Genomic DNA, 23,769 nt, shown 5'->3' on the forward strand with positions numbered 1-23,769 from the left:
CCTGCTGCATACTTACAGCCTTATGTCCCTGTTGGAGAGAGATCAGAGTTTTGTCTAGTTGAAGTTTTGACTGTAGCACAGAGGGGTAATGTAGAACATTGAAAGGAAGAGACGGAGACGATTGTAGAAGAGATCTTCCTTTAATTACGTCCAGGCATCAGCTCTCCCGGCAGCAACTGCCGTCCGGGGAATTCCACAATTCCTAGACCAGGAAGCCACGAGTACAACCACGCTCGTGGAGAAAGCTCGTGGCCATTAAAGAGGCAGTACATCCTAACACATCCCCCTTCCCTCAATTAACAAACATTGAATAAAATATAAAATAATAACAACTAACCCACCCCCTCCCTAAAAATAAAACAGGATAAATGCATTTGTTCAATAAGTGACAAAATCTCGAAACTTTCCAGGAACAACTTTGCACCTGGTGGAACATCGTTGAGGAATAACATCATTAGAAACAGAATTAGGGTTAGAAGCAGGCAAAACCCGAGGAATGGTACTAGCAGGAAGTAAACCTGAGTCAGAGGTGGGTAAAACGCGAGACTCCAAACCAAATTTGCTCTTCACAAACTCCACTTTGTGCTTAGGAACAACAGAAACACGAGATTTGTTCCAAATCTTACCATTCTCCAAAACCACCACATGGTCCTTAACTTCCTTAACTTGAATAGGAGGGGAAAATCGAGCTAATCCTTTACGCAAAAGTACAGGTTTCCTGATTCTCACCCAGTCCCCCGAGCGCACTGGAGATGATCTAAAACTACTCTGAGCATAGTTGGCCTGAGTACAAGCTCTAACATCAGCCACCCTGCCTAGCTTGATCACATCAATATCTTTCCTCGACATCCAATCCTTTGTTCAATTCCGAACCTGCTATTCTACCCCTGAGTAAAGTAAAAGGTGACACACCCGTGCTAGAATGAGGGGTAACTCTCAATGCCCACAACATGTCGGAAATTACCTTCCTCCAATTCAAACCATTGATGTTGGCCAACTGCAATTGATCCTTGATCACGCGGTTCAACCGCTCAACTAATCCATTACTTGAAGGGTGATACAAAGAGGTGAGAATGTGCTTGATGCCAAGAGACTTTAAAAAATTTAGCATTTCACCCGACACCAACTGAGTGCCATTATCAGACACCAGCTCTTCTGGCAAACCCTCCCGCAAGAAAATATCCTTGAAGTAATCAATAACAGTAGCTGAATTGATGCCCTCAACAAACTTAACTTCCGGCCATTTTGACATGTAGTCAATCAAAACTAGTGCATACTTCGGAGTCACTCCTAGATTATAAAATGGACCAGCCACATCAAACGCCAACTTATGCCAAGGCAATTCCTCAACCTGTACCGGAGTCACAGGAGAGGGACTAGTAACTTGAGACTTATCACTAAGAACACAAGCACCACAATCACGAACACAGTGTTCGATCGCCCTGTCCACTCCAGGCCACCAAAAATCTTCACGTACTCTTCTTTTCATTGCACGAATACCCAAGTGACCAATGTGAGCCAAATCCAAAACCTTTTTGCAAAGAGTTTCAGGAACTACCAATAAACCACCTCTACGTAAAACACCATCAATAAAGGACAATTCATCACAAACCCTCCTGAAAGGTACTAACTCCGAAGACAAGGACTTGCTATCGGGCCAACCATTCATCAAGTAATCAATTACACAACACAAATTCCTATCCTCAGTTACAGCCAACTTCCAATCAGCCTCCGACAGCGTAATGCCAACCTCCGACACAGAACCCACTGCACACACCATTTACAAATCCCCACAACTGAGCTCCAATTCATCGTAAGGAAGAGGCAACCTGGACAAACAATCAGCCACATTGTTCCTAATCCCAGGGACATATTCCAGATGATAATCAAACTCACTAAGCCTGTATTGTCATTTAGCAATGCGAGGAGAACCCCTCCCACCACCTTTAGTAGTGAAGAGATCAACAAGAGGCTTATGATCAGTCTTGAGTATAATATGATTCCCCCAGAGAAAATTCCTGAAATGTTGCACACCCCACCATAAAGCCAACGCCTCCTTTTCAATGGTAGAGTATGTGCTTTCTGCTCCATGTAAGGTTCTGGAAGCAAAAGCAATTACTTCCACCTTACCATCCGGCCTCTTCTGCAAAAGAACCGCCCCAAGACCCACATTGCTGGCATCAGTAATTACAATACATTGATCATTGATATTAAAAAGCTTGAGAGGATGTGCTTGCACAATTGCATCTTTCAGTAAAGTAAAATCATTTGCACACTCTTGTGACCAATCATACTTGACATTTTTTTTTAACAGATTTCTTAAAGACACAGTCCTGTCAGAAAAATTACGAACAAACTTGGCATAATATTCAACCAGTCCCAAAAAGGAGCGCAATTGATCCTTGTTCGATGGTTCTGGTGCATTTTGAATGGCATCCAACAATTTCATTTTGGGTTCCACCCCTTTGGCTGAGATGTGATGACCCAAATAATCCACACCATCCCTGAGAAATTTGCACTTGTCCTTCCTTAATGTTAAACCAAACTTCTTTAAGATTTCTAAAACCGTTCTCACTCTGCTATTATGCTCATCCACAGATTTGCCATAAATGAGAATGTCATCCTGAAAGAAGACGACTCCCGCAGTATCTTTAAAAAGATTGCCCATAAGGCGTTGAAAAACTGCGGAAGCCGACGCCAGTCCGAATGGCATCCTTAAATAACGGAAGGCACCCTCAGGAGTCACAAAAGACGTTAGGTGCCTTGATTCCTTGCTCAGCACAACTTGGTGGTATGCCGAAAAAATGTCCAGGGTGGTAAAATACCTGGCACCCTCCAATGTAGACAGCATTTCATTAATATTAGGTAATGGTTGTCGATCAACCCAAATACAAGCATTCAAGTCGCGCAAGTCTTCACACATCCTAAGAGACTTATCAGCCTTGCGCACTAAAACTACGGGAGACAACCATTCTGACGCCTCTTTGGGTTCAATCACTCCTAAAAGACGCAATCTCTCCAGTTCATTCTTTAATTCGTTTCGCATACTAAGTGGTACTTTGCGAACCTTGTGTGCAACTGCTTTAACTCCTTCTTTCAAAACAATCTGGTGCTGAAAACCCTTGAGTTTACCCAACTTGTCGCAAAAAACTTCTGGAAACTCATGCACCCATTCACTCGCACAAGAAACACTCAGAGAGTGCACAGACTCAAAATCAGGCAAGGAGGCATAATACTGCTTAGCCTCACGTCTTGACAAAACCATGTCTTCATGGTTAGGATCAAGGATCATACCAAGCTCACCCTGTTCATGCCAACCCAGCAAATTAGTACCGTCTTTGACAACATAAATAATGGAAGACGTAGAATCACCTTTGAACTCGAGCTCACCTCTAAACTTTCCTAATACTTCCACTCTTTTGCCTCCATACGCAAACATTTTAATAAAGGACTGGGACAAAAGAACTCTCCCTAGCATGTCCAAATCTTTAACATTGACTATGGAGAAAGGAGAACCGGAGTTCGCTAGAAATTTGATACACACACCATTCACATTAATGGAACAAATCGGGGACTTTCTTCTCCGAGACCCATCCATAGAAGCTATCTCAACAACACCATCTGCATCCATGGGAGAAGAAGACAACATCAACAACTCATAGTGCTCATCTTCATCATCAACAACATACAGGCGTTCATCAATGCTCTTCACCATGTGTGAAGACCCTCTTTGTACACTAGTGGCCTTGCACATGCGTGCTAGATGACCTTTCTTCCCACACTTGAAACAAGATTGATTAATCGCAAAGCAAAATTTGAAGTTTCCCAAATGAGATCTACTACCACAACGATAACAAGACAATCCTTGCGCATCACTCCTGGGCTTGTTGGCAGGAATTGAAGAACGAAGAGTATTTGGATTCGATGTCCTCCGCTCAGAAGTCCTAATTGCCGCTTTAGTGGTGATAGCATTGATTTCAGAAGATTCTGCTGGGGCCACAACAGTTGACACAGGAGTTGACGCAGGAGTACTCATCTCCTTCAAACAAAACTGGGAATGCTCAACAGATTTGGCCAAAGTCAACGCAGTTTCTAAGTCAGGGTCACCAGAAGATAAAAGTTTTTCACGCACCTTCCTGTCATGAGTGCGTTCAATAAGCTGATCCCTTATAATTTCATCCCTAAATTCTATGTAGTTGCAATTAACTGCTAAGATCCTCAAAGCTGCAACGAAATCGTCAATAGACTCCCCGGGCATTTGCGCACGTTGCAAAAACTTGTGACGCTCCAAAACAGTATTTCTTTTGGGACTAAATCTTTTGTCTAGAGTTTTGATAAGAGAAGCATATTCATCCAATACTTGTGCATCACCGTCATCACTTGAAATGGATATTCTTACTTCTTCTAGGGGTAAGGTTTCTAGAATGGACCTTCCTTCAGGCCCCAAATTGTACACTAATAACGCCTTCTTCTTTTTAGATGTGAAGGTATCACCATCAATGGCCTCAATGTAAGCTTCAAACGTGGCTTTCCATTGCTTCCAGGGAAATAGGAGGAGGAGCAGAAGACTGCAAAGAGGGAGGTGGCGAGGCTACCTTTTCCATTTGCGTGGGTGGGTTGCTGCCACAAAACCCCAAGAAGAAAATCCAAAATTACAATATTCCAGTAATAAGTATTATTTAAGGTGTTTGTATTCCTTTTTTTTCCTTTTTAAAACAGTGCATGAATTTACATAATTCTATCAAGAAAATACAATGCCATGTTGTAACTTTAAGCGCATTGTAATCTGTATGGAATGTCAGGAGAATGCACATCACAAAGTAAATTCATGCGTGAGGAAATCTGCTTGTGAACGCAGTTATAGCAAGCGTCACAATGTGTCTTCTACAAAGAGAGCGAGGATGACAGCGCGTAGATGTGCAGAGCTCGCGCGTTGGCTCGAGAACAAAGTTCGTGTCTTAGCATTAAAACTGTTGAGACAGGAAAAGCTTTAAAACACGCAGAGAAAAAGGAAAGTCTTTTGAAAAAACTCACGGTCCAAATAGTTACACCAATTAGGATGCGTGAACGTCGTGCCGTTTCTGATTTTCTTTTTCTGTAGGGATTAACATCAGACCCGACGTCACGGTTGCCTCGTCTTCGAAATTAAAGGAAAGGCAACTCTAAGGAGAGGCGAAGCACTGGACCATCGTCGCCAGTGGAAGGAAGAGACGGAGACGATTGTAGAAGAGATCTTCCTTTAATTACGTCCAGGCATCAGCTCTCCCGGCAGCAACTGCCGTCCGGGGAATTCCACAATTCCTAGACCAGGAAGCCACGAGTACAACCACGCTCGTGGAGAAAGCTCGTGGCCATTAAAGAGGCACTACATCCTAACAAACATGTACCATGTAGATGACAGAACTATATGTGGCGTCCTTTTGTTACTCGCTGATCATAAATTACAATCCTAATATTGCACAGGCGGCAGACTCAGTAGACTTTTTGGGCTTTATTAGTTAAAAAGTATGTGTGGGAGCCTGTCTGAATGGAGTTGAATGTCTGACTTAATTTGAAAATACGTGGCAGTGGGATTTTGCGACTTATAGCCTGATCATGTAATAGAACTATTTGTTTGAAGCATGAGAGTGTGGTTCTCCATCAAGGCGTAATCCCAATGGTATAACTGACACTTTATTATGTTTTATCAGGAATACCTATTGTGACATAACAAAACATCTTTTTAAGGCATAAAACTTAACACAGTTAAAGAATCGCTATTGTGTGTCTTGGACAACACTGCTGTGACAGGCCAAGAATAATACACTCCTGTCACCTCTCAACTTTTCATAATTAATGACTGTATATTTAATAAAGCAGAGGTGTACTCTTTGCTTTCTCTATCTCAGTATCTGCTATTCTTCCTCCCCTTCACACTTCACTCCTTCACTTCTCTCGAATCTTACTTCACTTTCTGCCCTACATCTGCGTTTTCTCTTAATTGCCACCTCCCCTCATTAAATGCTTTTCATTGTTCACCTTTCCATCTTTCCCTTCCAGTCTACTCTCACACGCTACCCACTGTCTGCTTTTCTTCCCTTGCCTTTCTCCTCTTTTCACTTTTCCTTCTCATCACGTTCCACTCCAGTCTTGCAATCCTAATCTCTGCTTTCCACATTTCTCTTCACATTGTCTACTGAATCTATCTTTGCCTTTAGACCTGTCCTCCTCCCTCACTCTCCCTTTTAATTTTTTCCTTCTTGCACATATGTTTATATCTACTCCAGGAATCTGTGTTCTATCTCAGGGTCATAAATTGAAATCTTGGTGTGCCCACTCCGTCTTTCATCTTTAGACAAAATTAGTGCAATTGAGATGGATAACAACATTTTTAATTTGGTGTCAAGGCCCCCTCTAGTGAATATGTGCTTTACAAACATACATGGCGTGTTTCTCCCTCTATCCCTTCATTTCTTCCTTTCACTTTCTTTTCTTATTTTTTCTTCCTTTCCTCCATTACTTATTTCTTTCCTTACTCCAGTGCTCCTCTTACTGCCTGTATTTGTTACTGCCTTCTTTAATATTCCTTAATTCATTATTTTCTTTCTTTTAAACAGCGCAGTGCAAGCACATTTTCTTTTGTTCGCAAAGCTGGCTCAAGTCTTCAAATGACCTTTCTCTAAATTGAGTTCACTTTTAAGTTTTTGTCATAGGCTTCCAATATGTTATATTATTTTATATTGATTTGTATAGCGTATAGCGCACTGATTACCCAGGAGGTTATCCAGGGATTTAGGCAGATGTGTAGGTGTGAGGTGCGTGAGTTGCTTTTGTGAAGAGCCAGCCCTTTATCTTCTTGCGGAACTCAAGAATGGAGTAGGTGACTCAGATGTATTGAGTCTTGTGGATGTGGGTGGAGCCAATAAAGGGAAGTGGGTGGGGCCACTAGAGGGAGTGGGTGGAGCTGGGGAAGTGGTTGTGGCCTCGTTAAAGACTGTGAGCACCTGCACTTCATATTTTACAAATTAAGCACTGTGAGTAGCTGACCCTCTCCCCTTGTTTCTGTGTGAAGTAACCATGTAGCTCACATTTCATAGATTGTTTAGTACCATCATACAGTCAATACTACTCCCGGATGAGAAGTGAATAGGACCAATTGCTTCCTCTGACTGTATTGGTAGCATTGGTGTTGCCCTCTCCACTTATACAGTGGCAAGGGGTGTGTGTATCATAGTCAAAATGAAACAGGCCATTAAATATCACCTCAAAATCTATAAAAACTCATGCACCCACAAAGCCCGTAAAAAGCCACCAATAAGGTTTTAGCCTAAGGCATAAGCATCTCAGTATTTTGTGCCCAATTGGAGATAAAGTGATGCAGGGAGACAAAGGGAGGATAACTAAAGAAGAGAAGCCACTGAGATAACAAATGAGACCACACTTTCAACAAACATGAAAACATAAAGAAATGTGAAATAATCTAAATACCCAAACTTGGAGAAAATGGCTAATACGATCCACTTAAAAATGGGTAATTACTTATTCACAAAAATGTTCAACCCTAAGAGTCACTGGGACAAGCAAGCAATCCCATTAGTTTTTGAAGTCCAAAGTAGTATGGATAAGGCAGACATCTGTACCTGAAGGGGTAGAAAGGCAGAAAGGTGAAGTAAGGAGATAATTATAGAGAGGAGCAAGGTAGAGAAAGAGTGGTGAACTAGAGAGAAGCAAATTGAGAAGAGGTGTGAAAAGACAGACCATGTAAAGAGATTAATTAGGCAAAGAGATAGACACAGGGGTGAAGACTACAAAGAGGAAAGAGATATAGAGAGAAAAGAGTTCAATGGAGAGACAGAGATAAGCTAAAAAGTAAAGAGAGGTGAGTGTGTTTTGCTTTTAGAAAAATCATTCAAAGATGCCGCCTGAGATGCTCATGCATATCATCTTTGAATGATTTTATATAAAAAGAAAAATAATATTTAAGGTGGTCTGCTGCATATGGCCGACATCTTGGAGTTTTTTGGTTTTCAGAAAGAAACATTTGAAATGACAGCAGGCACCGCAAACATGAGAAAAATAAAAGCTCTTGCAAGGCCAGTAGTTGTCACAGGCCAGAGAACAGTTAACCTTGTCAGTGCTTCTTCTTTTTGGGCTTCAGTTTCTCGTCGCTTTATCTCTCTTGTCCTCATTTCGCTGTTGCGTTATCAACTCAGATCTCTGTTCCTCGTTGACTTTTAATCTCTAGCTTTCGGATCCTATTGTCTATCTCTTTGCTTCCTAGTTCTCAGTTACTTTATCTCAATGCGCCTCAGTACTATATTGCTTTATTTCATTTGATCTCATTATCCTGTTGTTGTATCTTTCTGTGTCTCTGTTTCCTATTGCTCTTTCTTTATGGGTTTGGTTCAATATCACTTTCCACTTTCAATATCCCCATAACCGTGTGAAATTAGCTAAATGTGGGTATTACAGACAATATATAAAAAAAAACAGAACATTGCATGTGGTGCATAATAAAGAGAATGGGGTGATGTGCTAAAACTGAAGGAAACGGTTCTAATGATAGCTATAACAATGAGGTTTTACAGCACAGGCAGGTATTATATTCAAGGTCCCTTTAAAGGCTTTGCATTTGATCTACTGCAAAAAGCCAAGAAACACTTCCTTCAGTTTTTGTCGATGGCAGTCTCTGTGAGCGCCTAATAAGGCCTGCAATTATTCTCAATAAAACTTGACAGGGTAATCATTTAACTTTCCTTCTTTAGAATCAGGGCCCGATGTAGAAAGCCCCAGTCTCTGTGTGGTACGGCAATTTGTTTGTGACGTGGGACTTATTTTGCACTGCAGTGAGTGTACTGATCCATCACAATTGGTATTAATGAGGCAAGATTCTGTTTGCTAATTCCCCAAAAGGGCCGGGATTGCAGAATTGGAGGCAATCATAGGAGAAAAAAAACCTCATTCGAAATTGCAAAATTCCAAGGGGGTGGGATGGGGAGGGTGGACTGCTGAAGGCATGCAGGGGTTAGAGGGCTACAACCAAGGTGAGTGGTGCACTTTTCCTCGGATGTCCCCAGACCTGACTCACTCTGGTTATTTAAAACTGAACATCAAGTATACTCTTCCTAGCCCTTTAATCTCAGTGTAGAGAGGTGACCATTCACGGGTTTACAGGGATGTAGTGTGGGCGCAGAGACTCAGAACTCAACAATCATTAAATAGCCCTACCGGTAAGGCAATGCAATCTATAAAGCAAATGACCAGCGTACACTCAGTGCAAGCAGGTTACTGTGTCTATGACCGACAGGCCAGTCTTTTAATGGTATCTGGTTTCTTAGCAATTACAAATTAGGTCATGGTTCTAAGCCCCTTGTGCCTCTGGCATAGTGTTCAGTTAGCCTTTATTTTCTCCATTTCAGTAGGACAAGGTCAGGATAAGCTTGTGTGAGAATGGCCCCACCATCTCTATGCACTGCAGATGGAGCAGCAGATTCAACGGGCATTCAGTGAGGGCTGTTGCAATATCCTGGTGGTGTTATGCAGGCCGAATCACCCCCCTCCCCCCACCTAAATGGTGATCAGAGCCCACCCAAAAATAAAGGCAAGTCTACTAGGTTCCCAGCCGGTCATAGGTCACGGCTGATGCCAGCACCAGTCACAGTTCTAGGTGTCACAGCCCAGCAAAGTACGAGGGAGGAGGTGATGCTTCTCTTCATTGGTACAATATGAAAGGTTCACCGGGGGATTCAGGAAAGAACACTCCAACTTGCAGGTCGGTTGCTGTCATGAGCTCCTGGTCAAAATGGCCACAAGCATCAGTCAAAATTGAGATCTTTGGAGGAGCGCCCCAGACAGTAAAGAGGGGACTCATGGAGACCCACGCCAGCACTTGTGTTGGCTCCAGCTACTTTTCTCCAGCCAGTCCACACTTCTATACAGTTTCTTTTTCCATATCACCACAGCTGGGTTTCTCCTCTGTGTAGACTTTCTCTTGCAAGGGTACGCTCCACTCCCCTCTCTTAGCAGTCCAGTTAGACTCCCTCATCTCTAGGAGATGGATTGTCAGCAATAACAGCTCCAGATCTCAAGAGTTTTCTTGACACACTTCGGAGTGTCATCTCTTCAACCAGTGAAAATCCTGCATCCATTTGGAGAAGTTGATTGTGTTGACAATGGACTATTGATATCACCACCTCTCCACAGTCAAGCAAGCCTCTGCTGACAGGCCACTGCTACATTTATGCAGGGATCCCTGTCGCAATCCTCCCACACGCTTATGTCTGGTGCTTCTCAAAAGGTTTAGGAATGTCAACAACACACTTTGCTCGTCTAAGAGGCAGGTACCCAGTCTCCATCTTGTGATATGTTTTTCTAGAGTAAATCCAAAATGAATCCCACTGATCTCATAACCACACTTGCATGCTATGCAGACTCATAATATAATATATGCTATGTTATATTATATGTTATGTTATGAAAATGTCTAGCATGCACGCACACCCAAGGGTCTCTTGGTGCTCTGACAACCAGGAAGGAAAGGGAGATACACATGAACTTCAGTGGAACCTTGGAGAGGAAGTATTGTAGGTTTCTCACTCATGACAGGAAAAAGGACTGAATGTTCTAGAGATTCAAACACTGCATGCTGCTTTCACTGCTAAGCATGTACGAACCAGTACATAGACTGTAGTTCGTTGTAACAAGGAAGTCACACTCGGTGTATCCTTCCAGACCACAGAATCCTGCGCTCTTGCCGCCTGATTCATCAAGCTAAATTGCACTCGCAAAGGGCAAGATTCTCAGAATCTTGCCTTTTGCGAGTGCAATTTTTGCATTTGGGATTCATCATCCCAAATGCAAAATTCGCTATTTAAGAATTCGCACATTTGCGAAGAATTGAATTTAAGGAATCTCTATTTGAGATTCCTTAAATGCAATTCATGAAGCATTTTAAAATTGCGAAATTGCAATTTTGGGCCGCTATTTACCGAGAGGTCAGACCTCTCGGTAAATAGCAAAAACTTAGAAAAATGCATTTAAATGCATTTTTCTAAGTTGCATGTTACACACACACGTCCTTTGGACATGTGTGTGCGCAACACCAATGTAGATTACATTTCAGGGGTGCTACAGGGTGTCCTTTGGACACCCTTGCACCCTTGAAATCGCATCCTTATTTGCGATTAGCTAATTGCTCATCGCAAATAAGGAATAACTCCCCATGCATTCCTATGGGCCTTTAGGCCCATAGGAATGCATGGGGAGTTATTCCTTATTAGCGATTAGCAATTAGCTAATCGCAAATAAGGAACATTTAGGAATCGCAATATTTATTGCAATTCCTACATGAATCCCGTTTTGCAAGTCCTTAATAGCGATTCGTTATGAATCGCTATTAGGGGCTCGCTAAACGGGAGAATGATGAATCAGGCTAGGCTGTTGGTCTTTGGAATACACATACAAGGCCTCAGTGCACATGCGCTGAGGACTACATATATAAGATAGTGTTGATACTTTCAGTTGGGTAACTCAGGGCGGTACAGAGAAGGAAGCTTCCAAAACCATGCAACATAGTACTTCACGGCTTGTATTATGAAAACGTTGTATTGCGTGTTTTTTAGTCATCCCAGGAACCACAACGATTCAAATAGTGACAGCTTTTTGACAGTCCATAGTAAAATTAGTGAGAGGCTTCCAGAGACACTTGCCTCTAAAAAATTAATACTGAGACGACTTTTAAATTCAATTTGTATATAATGATTTGGTTTTGCATGAATTGGAAGCTTAACAGACCCAATATAGCGTTGGGTTTTACATTGTTACGGTATCCTATACACAATCTCAGAAATCTTTGATTAGGTGTCTGCTCTACCGCTAATGATGTATAGTTTACCTATTTTAATTTCCTCCCACGTCGCAGTGTTGGGGTCCCGCTATGTGTATTAGGACACCTCTGCTTATCCCCTAAGGATTTGGACTGTAGCAGGTAACTGTCCCTTCCAAATGGCTATTTCCTCCCCTGGGCACGTTTTAAGCTGAATAATCTCTCGCAGTGGTGATTTAGAGAAACAAGCACATCTACTGGGACATTGCAAAAGCCCCTGGCGCTCACCAGCCATATTGTGGAGCAGCAGTTTTGTGGATGCCTAGAACCTAAGCCACATTCAATGGAGTCACTGCAGCAACAGAGCCTCAGGGGCATAGTGCAGCATCAGAGGCAGAGCAGAGAGGTTTTAAAATATATACAATAAATTCAGATTGATTTTCAAGGACTTTTGGTAGCATAAGACATTTTTAGGACTCTTAAGCAAGGAGAAAACCCTCTCAGACCCGTTGCACTTAGCCAGAAAAGGAGACCACTCTTCCCCAGCTAGCAGACTACACCGAAGTGGAAGATGCTGCTGCCAAGTTCAGTTTAAGAGTTGAATCTTAATCAGCAGGATTAGCTTCTAAGAACAGCCTACCAAAATGATGAATATTTAAAATAGTCATATTTAAAGCAAATATCAAAAACCTTGTTGCAGAGTCCGTAAATCTGTTGTTCTTATAATCTTGTACTTGATTATTTCGCAATTCTCAATTTATTGGAGAATTTGGCGTGTAAGCTTTACAAAGCATTGCTGACTCAATGTTTTGGTCTTGTGTTTATCCAGTGGTTGTGACGGTCCTGGGGCTCCTGATATTCCCCTTCAGCTTGGACTCACCATTCGCAATGGAGGTGTGCGGCTCCACCTGGGCTTACAACAGTGGCCAGTGCAAACTGGGCTGGGGCTTCATGATGGCCATCATCACCGTAATGCTCTCCTGCTTCCTGCCCATCATTGGGCGCTACAATTTAAACGAAATTAAGACGGAGATCATTCGCTCCAGTATTCAAGAAAGCATCCTGGCAGCTGAACGATGCGGACTGAATTATTCCTCAGGAGGATGTTAGGTGAAATCATCTCCAGAAAGATCATCATTTTGCACTTAATAGCCATTGCCATGCTGAGATTCTTCTTGAGCACTGAAAAAACTGGGTAAATGGATTTGTCAAGTTTTTTTTCGTTGCAAACAAATCAGTTATATTCCTCCCATCTGCACACTCCATCTTTTCACTACTGTGATTTACCGTTATGGACAGATTTTATTCTTCCATGGTCTATCTACCTATGTTGTTTATCCAACTCCCATGATAAAGCTAAACAAATATGACATTACACCACTGCTGTCTTTATGATATGAAGTGTGATATGAAGCATGTATGAAACCTCTGAAAGCAGGCACACAGCTATGCCCAGATTTACTTAGATTTTGAGTCGGGGTTGCATAACCTTTTGGGATTTACAAAGCTGTGAAAATCCCTATTTGCATGGCTTTGTGCGGCAGCCGAGGTCCGAGGGGGTCATGGGCTTCCGAGGGCTGTCGGCCACCAGGTGTTGTCCCATGCTGAAGGGGTGGCTCCGGGTATGAGGACTTCTGCCTTTTTGGCGATGAGTTTGAGGCAGCTGTTGGTCATCCAGGCGGCGACTTTCTGCATTCCGTTCTGGAAGTTGAGTCCCCTTTGGTGAGGGCGAGGATGAGCTGGGTGTCATCGACGTAGGAATGATGTTGAGGCCGTGTTGTCGGACGATGGCAGCGAGGGTGGCCATGTAGATGTTGAAGAGGGTCGGGCGTAGCGATGATTCCTTTGGTACTCTGCAGATGATTTCCGTGGGATCAGAGAGGAAGGGCGGCTGTCTAACTCTTTGGCTTCTTCAGGTGAGGAATGATCGGATCCAGTCTAGGGCTGTTCCTTGTATGCCGGCATTGTGCAGTCTGGCGACGAATGTGTAGTGGGAGACTGTGTTGAAGGCTGCTGATAGGTCGAGTAGGATGAGGGCTGCGGAATGGCCTAGGTCCAGGAGGGTGCGGATGTCATCTGTGGCGGCGAGTAGGGCGGTTTCAGTGCTGCGGTTGCTTCGGAATCCAGATTGGGACGGGTCGAGGATGGCATTGTCTTCGACGAATCGTGTCCGTTCCTTGTTCACTGTTTTCTCTGTGACTTTGACCACGTAGGGGTGCTGCGAGATGGGTCGGTAGTTCTTTTTTTTCTTTTAAATTCTTTTTATTGAAAATACAAAGAGACAGCGGCATAACAATAGAGAAATACAACGCATCTATCACCTGCAATACACATACAGTAAACGTCAGTATTACATTTAAAGACAGTTTCATAACATGGACTCAAGAAGACAGGTCCTTGTCATCTGTTGGTATCAAAGGTGCCTCATATATATCTCCTTTGTAAGTATTCCAGTTTCCCCAAATTGAGGACCACTTTTCTGGAATTCCCCGTGCAATGTTTACAGTCTTTTCTCTAAACATGCACCAGTCAAGGTTTTGTTTCCATTTTAACCCCATCCATGCTCATGACGAGCTCAGCTCGTCATGCAGCACAGTGCTCGTGTGCTTATGACGAGCTGAGCTCGTCATGACCACACCCGTTTCTATTGTGGTCCAGCACAGCAGAAGAAGAACTCAAGCAGCCAAGAGGTTAACAATGTAGGTGGCGTGTCGGACCCCCTTTTTGTGCAATGTCCCTTTTTGCTTCTGTAAGACCTAGTGTCACCCAGGTTTTTCTCAGAGGTGTTAAGGTCACAGGGCTCCCATATGTTAAGGAGGCAGCACTTCGCTTCGGGGTGTATGTTTTTGTTCAGAACCGTGCTCAAGGTCTGATATATTGCTTGCCAAAACCGCTGAATATGAACGCATTCCCAGAGGATGTGCATAAACGTGCCTACCTGCCCACACCCTCTACGGCATTCACCCTCACCTCCCCTCCACATATGTAGCAGTTGCGGTCCTGTGATATAGATCCTATGGAGGATCTTGAGTTGTATCAGTCGCAGTTGGGCGGAGATACCCACCTCTCGGGGGATGCCACCGTCCCCCGCCACTCATCATCCTCTATTTCAAGGACGTCTGCTGCCCAGTGTTCCCTAACTTTCTCGAGGGGGTCAGGGGTATTATGTAGCAGTTTCTTATACATAAGAGAAACCGCTTTTTGCGGTAGGTAGCCATCCATGGGTCTATTTGCCAGCGAGGAGGAGTCAGGGAGCGAAGTGCCCTTTAGTATAACCGCATAGAGGGCATGGCGGATCTGTAAGTATCAGATTAATTCTGTGTCTGCCATTTCGTATTGTTGTTGTAATGTCGAGAATGGTACTACCTCCCCCCTGGACCAGAGATCACCTGTACGTGATACGCCAATTAGATCCCATCTATCAAAACCCTTGGAGGTCCTCAGCTGACCTAGTTGTTCCGAGTGGCAAGAATTATCTACCACTCCAACCCAGACTTTTCTGGACGTCGTGCCAAATCCTTACTGCATGTTTGGTTGGACCAGTGAGCGGTAACTTTTTGTGGGGCGAGTATAATGCTACATTATAGATTCCGCCTGGCAGGAGCCATCTATCCATGGCAGAGCCCCCATGACCCAGGCAGAGCCTGGGTCATGGGGGCTGCGGTAAGTGGCTTGATTGATGGCTGTAAGCTGAGCAGCCCAGTAGTATTTTTTAACGTCTGGGTGGCTTATGCCACCGTCATAACAGTTAAGGACCAATTTTTTATGTGCTATGTGAGGTCTCCCGTTCCAGCTCAATTCCTTCTGGAGACCCTCCATTTCCCCAAAATAACTGGCCAGTACCGGATTTGGCGCGTTTTGAAAAGCATATAGGAAACGGGGTAGTGACATCATTTTAAATAGAGCTGACCGTCCAAGGAGTGAGGGAGGCAGCGCCCCCCAGGTGGCAATATCTCACCGCAGCCTCTGTAAAGGTGGGCGCAGGTTTCTTGCAAAGTGAAATTTGGGGTCAATAGTAACAAATATTCCCAAATAACGAAATCCACTTTCCGCGGTCTGAATGGGACAATCGTCAAACAAACGGGGGGCACCAATGAGCATACACATTGTGGATTTATCCCAATTAATCGAAAAACCAGAGTGTCTCCCAAATGCTGCAAAAATGTCCAGGATACTCCTGAGTGATCTACAGGGGGAAGTTAAAAAAAGGAGTATGTCATCTGCATATAGCGAGATGTGATCCTCCCAATCTATTGACCATTTCAGCCCTCGGATAACGGGATCCTGTCGGATCCAGGCCGCCAGGGGCTCCAGGGATAGAGCAAATAATAATGATGACAGTGGACACCCCTTACGGGTACCTCAGCTTAGTTCAAAGGCCTCAGAGCGTTTGTTGTTAACTACTACTTGTGCCTGTGGTGTCGCATACAGCAGTCTGATCCAGGATATAAAAGTAGGTCCAAAGCCCAGCTTCTCAAGCACCGCCATGAGATATGGCCATACGGTGATATCGAAAGCCATCGAGGCATCCAGGGATAGTATAATGGTGTCTTCCTGGATCGTGTCAACCCTGTCCAATACACCATGTACTAGCCGCAGGTTAAGGGCCGTACGCCGCTGAGGCATGAAGCCCGATTAATCAGCATGCCCTAAGCTATTTATGGCCTTAATTAGCCTAGTCACAAGTAGCTTGAGAGGATTTTGGGTTCCGCATTGAGAAGGGAGATGGGCCTGTATGCGGAGCACAGATCCTTAGGTTTGCCTCTTTGTGGATAACTACCAGAGAGGCCAGACGCTGATCCGATAGGAGGGCGCCCATACTTTTCCCGGGTTGGAAGTTCTTGAGGTCAGTGGGGTCACCTGTCGGATTCTTGAGCAGGGGTCTGACTTCTGTGTGTTTCCAGTCATCTGTGAAGGTGCCTGTTTCGAGGGTTGCTGACGGTGTGTAGTTTGGGTGTGATGGCAGCTCTGTGGTAGATGTGTGGGGGGCAAGTGTTGGTGGGGGCCACTGAGTGGATGCCTTTCATGGTTGAGGTGGTGTCTTCAACTGTGATCGGCGTCCAGGTGGAGATGGTGGGTTGGTCGGTGCATCTGGGGGGCGGGCCAGCCGTGGCCTCGGGTGGAAGGTTGATGAAGTTGTCGTAGAGGTTTTTGATCTTGAGTTGAAAGTATGTCCCATGGTTGTCGCAGAGGTCCAGGGACGGGGTGATGTCTGTGGCTTCGCAGTGAGGGTTGGTGAATTCTTGAATGACAGTGAAGAGTTCCTTGGAGTTGGTGAAGTTTGCGAGGATTTTGGTGTGGATGAATGTCCTCTTGGTGGTTCTGATTTGGTTGTGGTAGTCCGTCATGGCCTCCTTGTAGGTGGCGTGGTGTTCGGATGTCTTGGTGTTTCTCCAGTTCTTTTCTAGGCGTCTGCAGGTGCGTCTGGCTTCTTGGAGGTCGGTGGTGAACCAGGCGGCTTTCATGGGGTGCTGTTTGTCAGGGTTGCGTAGCGGAGCAAGCTCGTCTGCGCATTTGGAGATCCAGGTGTGGAGTCCTCTGGCTGCGATGTTGGCGTAGGGTGCCGAGGTGTGGTTGTTTCGGGCGAGGGCGAAGTTGAGTTGGTCGTCGGTGACCTTGCTCCAGTTTCTTCGTGGAGGGTGTGGGGCTGGTTTGGGTGCCCGGGATTTGTCCACGGTGAAATATACGCAGTAGTGGTCGTCTATGGGGGTTTTGTAGTGTGGCTGAAACAAACGCTATTGCCTGCTGCGAAGATGGGGTCGAGGGTGCGTCCTGCCCTGTGGGTCGGTGTGGAATGAGTTGTTTGAGTCCGATGTTGGCGAGGTTGTCTAGAAGGGTGGTGGAGTTGGGGTCACTGGCGTTGTCGAGGTGGAAGTTCAGGTCTCCGATGAGTATGTAGTTCATTGTGGCGATGGAGTGGGGTGCGATGAGGTCAGTGATGGTAGAGGCAAAGGGAGTCCGGGGCCGGGGGGTGTGTAGACGAGGGTTTCTCAGAGTGTGGAGTTGGGGCTGGTCTTGAACTGGAAGTGCAGGTGTTTGGCGGAGGGGAAGGTTTCACTGGAGGTGATGAGCTGGAGGGTGTTCTTGTGGGCGATGGCGAGGTCCCCTCCCTGTTGGTTTGGGCGGTCCTTCCTCTGGATCATGTATCCATCCGGGATGGCGGTGTTGATGTCGGGGGCCGAGATGGCGTTGGTTCAGTTCTCCATGAAGAACGTGATGTCGGCAATAGGGAGTCGAGCAGATTCCAGATCTTCATGGCGTGTTTGTGTACAGAGCGCACGTTGAGGAGGATGCATCTTAGGATGTTGCCGGCGTTGGTTCCTGCGGTGGTGGGGGTTGTGGTGAAGGTCTGGCAGCAGTGGAGGCCGGAGAACTGTCCGTGGGTCACGTTGTGCGTGGCCTGTTGGCTGAGTCTTCCGGCGTTGAATGCGTGCAGGGCGGGTATGTTGTATCGCTGTGTGGGATGAGATGCAGGGTCCCTGGTGCTGGTCGAGGTCGGGTCTCGGACGGGCTCAGACGAGCTTGCCTTAGGCTGCCATTTAGTAGGGTAGGGGAGGGACGAGACAGCTGGGAGGTGGGAAAACAGGCGTGGACAGGAGGGAGGGGCCGCATGGGCAGCAGCGGTGAGAAGGAGGGGAGAAGCGGAGAGGCAGGGAGTCAAATGCAGACATTAATCCACCTGTGCTAAGATTCCAACACATGCAAGTAGGACCTTTTTGACTGTGCTTGGTTACATACTCCTTACAGTTAGGATTTTCCAGCTTTCCTCCTATGAAATAATTTCTTCATTTGGACAATCCCTAACATTTTACTTGACTTATCTGGACATGATTCACACATCTCCAGTGTCCACCACCACCATAGCATTCCTTGTGAATTGTGGAAAACCCAAGGAAACATGTGCAACGATTTTCCTCAAACCAAAATCCAACCAGAGTGGACTGACCTTGGTGCACGGCAACCATCCCGTTAGGCTAATGAAAGGAAACCCCCAATTACACTGCTGGGCACCATCCTATGACCTCACATAGTTTCTCTCCAAACACACTTGTGTAGTTCCCTCACACTCATAGCACTCTGTACACATCTCTGGACCAACCTATTCATCGTTTCAGCTAACCCTTTGGCTTGAGGAGAGAATACAAGTTTTTTAATGTGTGATGTCCAGCTACTTGAGGAAATCTGGCATTTTAATACACATGGACTCAACTCCCTTGTCTGCTATTATGACATTAGGCAGTTGCCTCTCATACCAATGTTGGTGGTGACGGAGCTTACACATTTAGCAACTACTCAGTCCATGGAATAGTCCTTGGCCAGATTCCTTCTGTCTTTCTCACACAACTCTGCTTCCGGAGCATAAAGTTTAACTCACACACCTCAAAACTGTTTTTCTGCCTCAGTAAAACTACTGCATTAGGCCACCCTTGCACTGCTAACTGCTTCATCTCATTTAATATACTGTCTGCCCTCACTGCCTCACTCTTCTCTAGCCACAGCTCATTCACAAACTCACAAACCTGGTCAGACTTCATTGATAACACTAGGACTAAATGTGGGCAATTTGGAAACACAACCAGAAGACTTGTTCATTGACCCTGATAGATAATCCACAGGACAATTCAACTTTGTCATGGCTTCCATCTACCTGCTGTTACAAAGTGTAGATCTCTTACCTCCTTTGCAAGAAAACACATGGATAAGCAGACACTTCTCACCCTAAACCATAAACCCTACAGAAAAAATGTAAAGAGATGAGTAGTTCATGTACAAATAAGTGCCCCCTCTCAATTACGGAGTAGTTACTTTAGGACCCTTTGAGAGAATGAGAGGCAAACGCCGCCACCCTCTCATCCCCATTCTCGATCTGGGATAGCACTGCCCCCAATTCTTGTAACTAGAATCTACTGTTGATAATAATATTCATGTCAAAATATCTACATCAAAAATATCAAATTTCCATACTTATGATGTAGAGTACCAAAATATTGACTACAGCAATATTATGGTCCAAAATATTGATGTTATATGTATGTATATGGTATTTCTATAGTCCAAAATTTGCCAAAAGTTTGCAGACCACCGTATTGGTCAAAAACTAGCAGAAAGTCAATGAGTGATGAAAGAAGAAGCACGGTTAGGGACTGATAATGCATTGTGGCGTAGTGTTCTTTAAAGGGGTGAGTCTTCATCTCTCTCCTAAAATAGAGTATCATTAGGGCAGTCCTGCTGGATATGGGGAGGTTGTTCCAAATCCTGTTTGCATAACTGGAAAAGGCCTTGTTTTTTTTTTTTAAGTCTTTTTATTGAAACAAAAACAAGCTTCATCACGGTTACTTGAGCTAGGTACAGAATCGGAGAGGCAGGTAGTGTGAAAGTTAGTGCCTTATTTGTTTTTATTTTTTACACTTCTTAGTTTGCAGTCTGATGAGGTCCTGGTTGCGGGCATGCCAGGAACCACCAGAGATGGTGAGCTTGTCTGAAAGATAAGATGTGGTGCTGGTTGTGATGAGTCTGTAAATGAAGCAAACACAAGGAGATGATGGACGGAGCGCTGAAACGTTTCAGACTCTCAATCCCAGTCACAGATCTGGGTTGAATCCAACATAGTTCTTCAGCTCACTTTGCCGCCGCAGTTCAGACACAGCTATATCTAAATCAGCCTTGACCCTGTGCCTCATGGGAACAGTCCAGCCAGAACTGCCAAGCCAGGTCTTCCCTGAACCAGAAATAAGCATCCTTGGACCAGATCCTTGATTGGGAGTGAGTGTCTGAAAAGCTTCAGCACTCTGTCCATCATCATCAACAAAGCTAACGTCACCATCGCACCCCATCGCCGCAAGGCCATCAACATCTCATTCGAGATCTCGACCTTCCCAGAGAGCTGGAAGCACGCCGAGATCAACGCCTTACTCAGGAAACCCAAGACGGATCCGAAGGACCTCAAGAACTTCCAGCCCATCTCCCTGCTCCCGTTCCCGGCGAAGGTCATAGAGAAGACCATCAACAGACAACTGAACCGCTCGTCGAGGAGAACAACATCCTGGACCCGTCCCAGTCCGGGTTCCGCAGCAACCACAGTAACAAAACTGCCCTCATCGCTGCCACTAATGACATCAGGGCCCTGCTGGACAATGGCGAAACTGCAGCCCTCATCCTCCTGGACCTATCAGCTGCCTTCGACACTGTCCGTCACCGCACCCTACGCACACGCCTCCACAACGCAGGGGTCTGAGACAAGGCTCTGGAATGGACCACCTCGTTCCTCTCCAGCAAAACACAGAGCGTCCCCCTCCCCCCATTCCGGTCAATAGCCTCCGAGATCATCTGCGGCATACCCCAAGGATCATCCCTCAGCCCGGCATTGTTCAACGTCTATGAGGCACCACTCGCCCACGTCGCCCAACTGCACCGACCTTAACATCATATCTTATGCTGACGACACCCAGCTGATCCTCTCCCTCACCAAGGACTCCCTCACGCCAAAACCAACCCCCACGAACGAATGAAGGCAGTCGCCAAGTGGATGAAGAACAGCCGTCTGAAGCTGAACTCGGACAAGACGGAGGTCCTCATCCTCGGCTCCACCCCCTCAGCCTGGGATGACTCCTGGTGACCGACCACACTGGGAGCAGCACCGACACAAACCAACCATGCCTGCAACCTGGGGTTCATCCTTGACTCAACACTCTCCATGACCAAGCAAGTCAACGCCGCCTCATCCTCCTGCTTCAACACCCTCCGCATGCTCCGCAAGATCTACAGGTGGATCCCCATCAGAACAAAAAGAACGGTCACGAAGGCCCTTATCAGCAGCAGGCTGAATTACGGAAACACTCTCTATGCAGGAGCCTCGGCCAAACTCCTGAAACGACTTCAACGCATACAGAACGCCTCTGCACGCCTGATCCTCGACATCCCTTGCAACAGCCACATCACACCCCACCCGAGAGACTTGCACTGGCTTCCCGTCAACAAGAGAATCACCTTCAAGCTCCTCACCCACGCTCACAAGGCACTCCACAACACCGGACCGGCATACCTCAACAGACGACTCACCTTCTACACCCCAAACCGCCAGCTCTGCTCCGCCGACCTCACCCTCGTCACCGTCCCCCGCATCCGAAGAGCAACCACGGGTGGCAGATCGTTCTCCCACCTCGCCACCAAGACCTGGAACACCCTCCCCATCCTCCTACGGCAAACCCAAGACCTACTAACCTTCAGTAGGCTACTCAAGACCTGGCTATTCGAGCAGTAGCACCCCCTCCCCCCTGGTGAGTAGTGCGCTTTACAAATGATCTGATTGATTGATTGATCTCCTTGTGTTTGCTTAGTTCGCCCTAAGATGGCAGGTTATGCCCAGACGTGGGTACCTTGCTCACTTCGCCGTTGGGTTCAAGATAACCTGGCTGATGAGGGGTGTTACCCTGAAACCGGTCCCAGGATGCTGGACTGTTCCCATGAGGCACAGGGTGAAGACTGATTTGCATTACGCTGGGTCTGAACTGAGGTGGCAAAGTGAGCTAAAGAACGATGATGGATTCAATCCAGATCTGTGACTGAGAGTGAGTGTCTGAAAATTTTCAGCGCTCCATCCATCATTTCCTTGTGTTTGAGTCTGTAAATGATGCAGCTGGTTTTGAAGATGGTGTGGGCTGGCAAGGGGAGCCAGGGGAGTTCGAACAGAATGGGGGTGATTTGATTATATTTCCTCAAGCCCTCATAGGAACATGCTGCAACTTTTATGATTGCTATAATTTTAAACAAGTTTGTGTGCACTCAGCAATCTGATAACATTCAAGTACTTTTTTGAGGTAGACAACAAGTCCAAGATCATAAGTATTTCAGAGAGTCTTTTTTCTGTGTATTTTTCAATCTATATTGTTCTTATTCCCCAAAAAATATAGGGGTAAAATGATCCATCACATAAAATATTTGAGAGCCAAAACATGTTGTCCCAATATATACTTTCCAAGGCTACAAGTAAGCGTATGTAGACTTATTTTAATAAGAATAAAAACACATAGTTAGAACACAATTATCCTATGTCTATTTTGCAGCAATGTCAACAACACTTCCTCCACTCAACCAATATTTTAGGAATAAAACATTCTGTTGAAATTGCATGTAATTGCTAACCAATATATTCTCATACACATGCCCGACAATACACTGGTATTCATACACTACTTTGGTTTTTGATAATGCGCCAAGACTTTGCAAGAAATTTAGATATGGGTAAGCTATTGGTAAAATAAAAATAAAAAAGTGACAAGTCCATGATAAAAGCTAGACTTATTAAAGTGTGTATTCTTGTTAAAAGCTAAGTTATCAGAAAATACACCTAAGATAGCCGCCATAATTTGTATTGACCGTCAACACACTTTTGTGCTATTCACATTCTACTTTACGGTTTGCTTATATGTTGAGGCTTTGTAAAAAATTTGGATATGGCATACTGTTGTTGAAATGAAAATAACAAAGTCACATGACAGACATAACAACTAGACGTACTAAAGTACATATTCCTGTGTATCAAATAAGCCCATTGTTGAATTCGAGGCTCCTTGATTGACAGTGTAAAAGATGATTGCCACCACGTGCTGACACTTTTAACACGTCATTGAGTTAAAATTGAGACTTTTGGAAAATGTAGTTGTAACATGATTTTATCTGTAACATAGTTAGTTTAATTACTGAACCTGTTAAATATACACTGATGGTTTTATTTCTGAAACGTATTCTTATACGATTGTAAGCTGTCAACTCATAACCCTCCCCATGCTGAGAAGTTGGTACGCTCAACATGGCTAAAGCCTAATAAAGATTTTCTAATACAGATGGAACTTGGCTCTCTCTGAAGTTGTTTTTCATACAACGACATGTTTAGATTTGTGGTCCACACATTGCTTGATAAATCAGGAGTAAGACAAGGCCGCACAAGTCACTGAAATGCGTTACTC

The 23,769-nt window shown here is 45.0% G+C and overlaps 1 protein-coding gene across 1 annotated transcript in view; it reads left to right on the forward strand.

Moving 5' to 3' along the window:
• The window catches only part of LHFPL7 (LHFPL tetraspan subfamily member 7), a 199,684-nt gene extending 184,273 nt beyond the window's left edge, over positions 1-15,411 (forward strand). The window contains exon 5 of the mRNA XM_078666080.1: positions 12,633-15,411. Within this exon, the coding sequence (XP_078522206.1) occupies positions 12,633-12,913 (281 nt within the window). The 3' untranslated portion in view covers positions 12,914-15,411. The remainder of the gene's footprint in view (positions 1-12,632) is intronic.
• Positions 15,412-23,769: the final 8,358 nt, after the last annotated feature.

Source organism: Lissotriton helveticus, chromosome 11 (assembly GCF_964261635.1).
Source record: "Lissotriton helveticus chromosome 11, aLisHel1.1, whole genome shotgun sequence".
In the NCBI taxonomy this organism is placed as follows: Eukaryota; Metazoa; Chordata; class Amphibia; order Caudata; family Salamandridae; genus Lissotriton; species Lissotriton helveticus.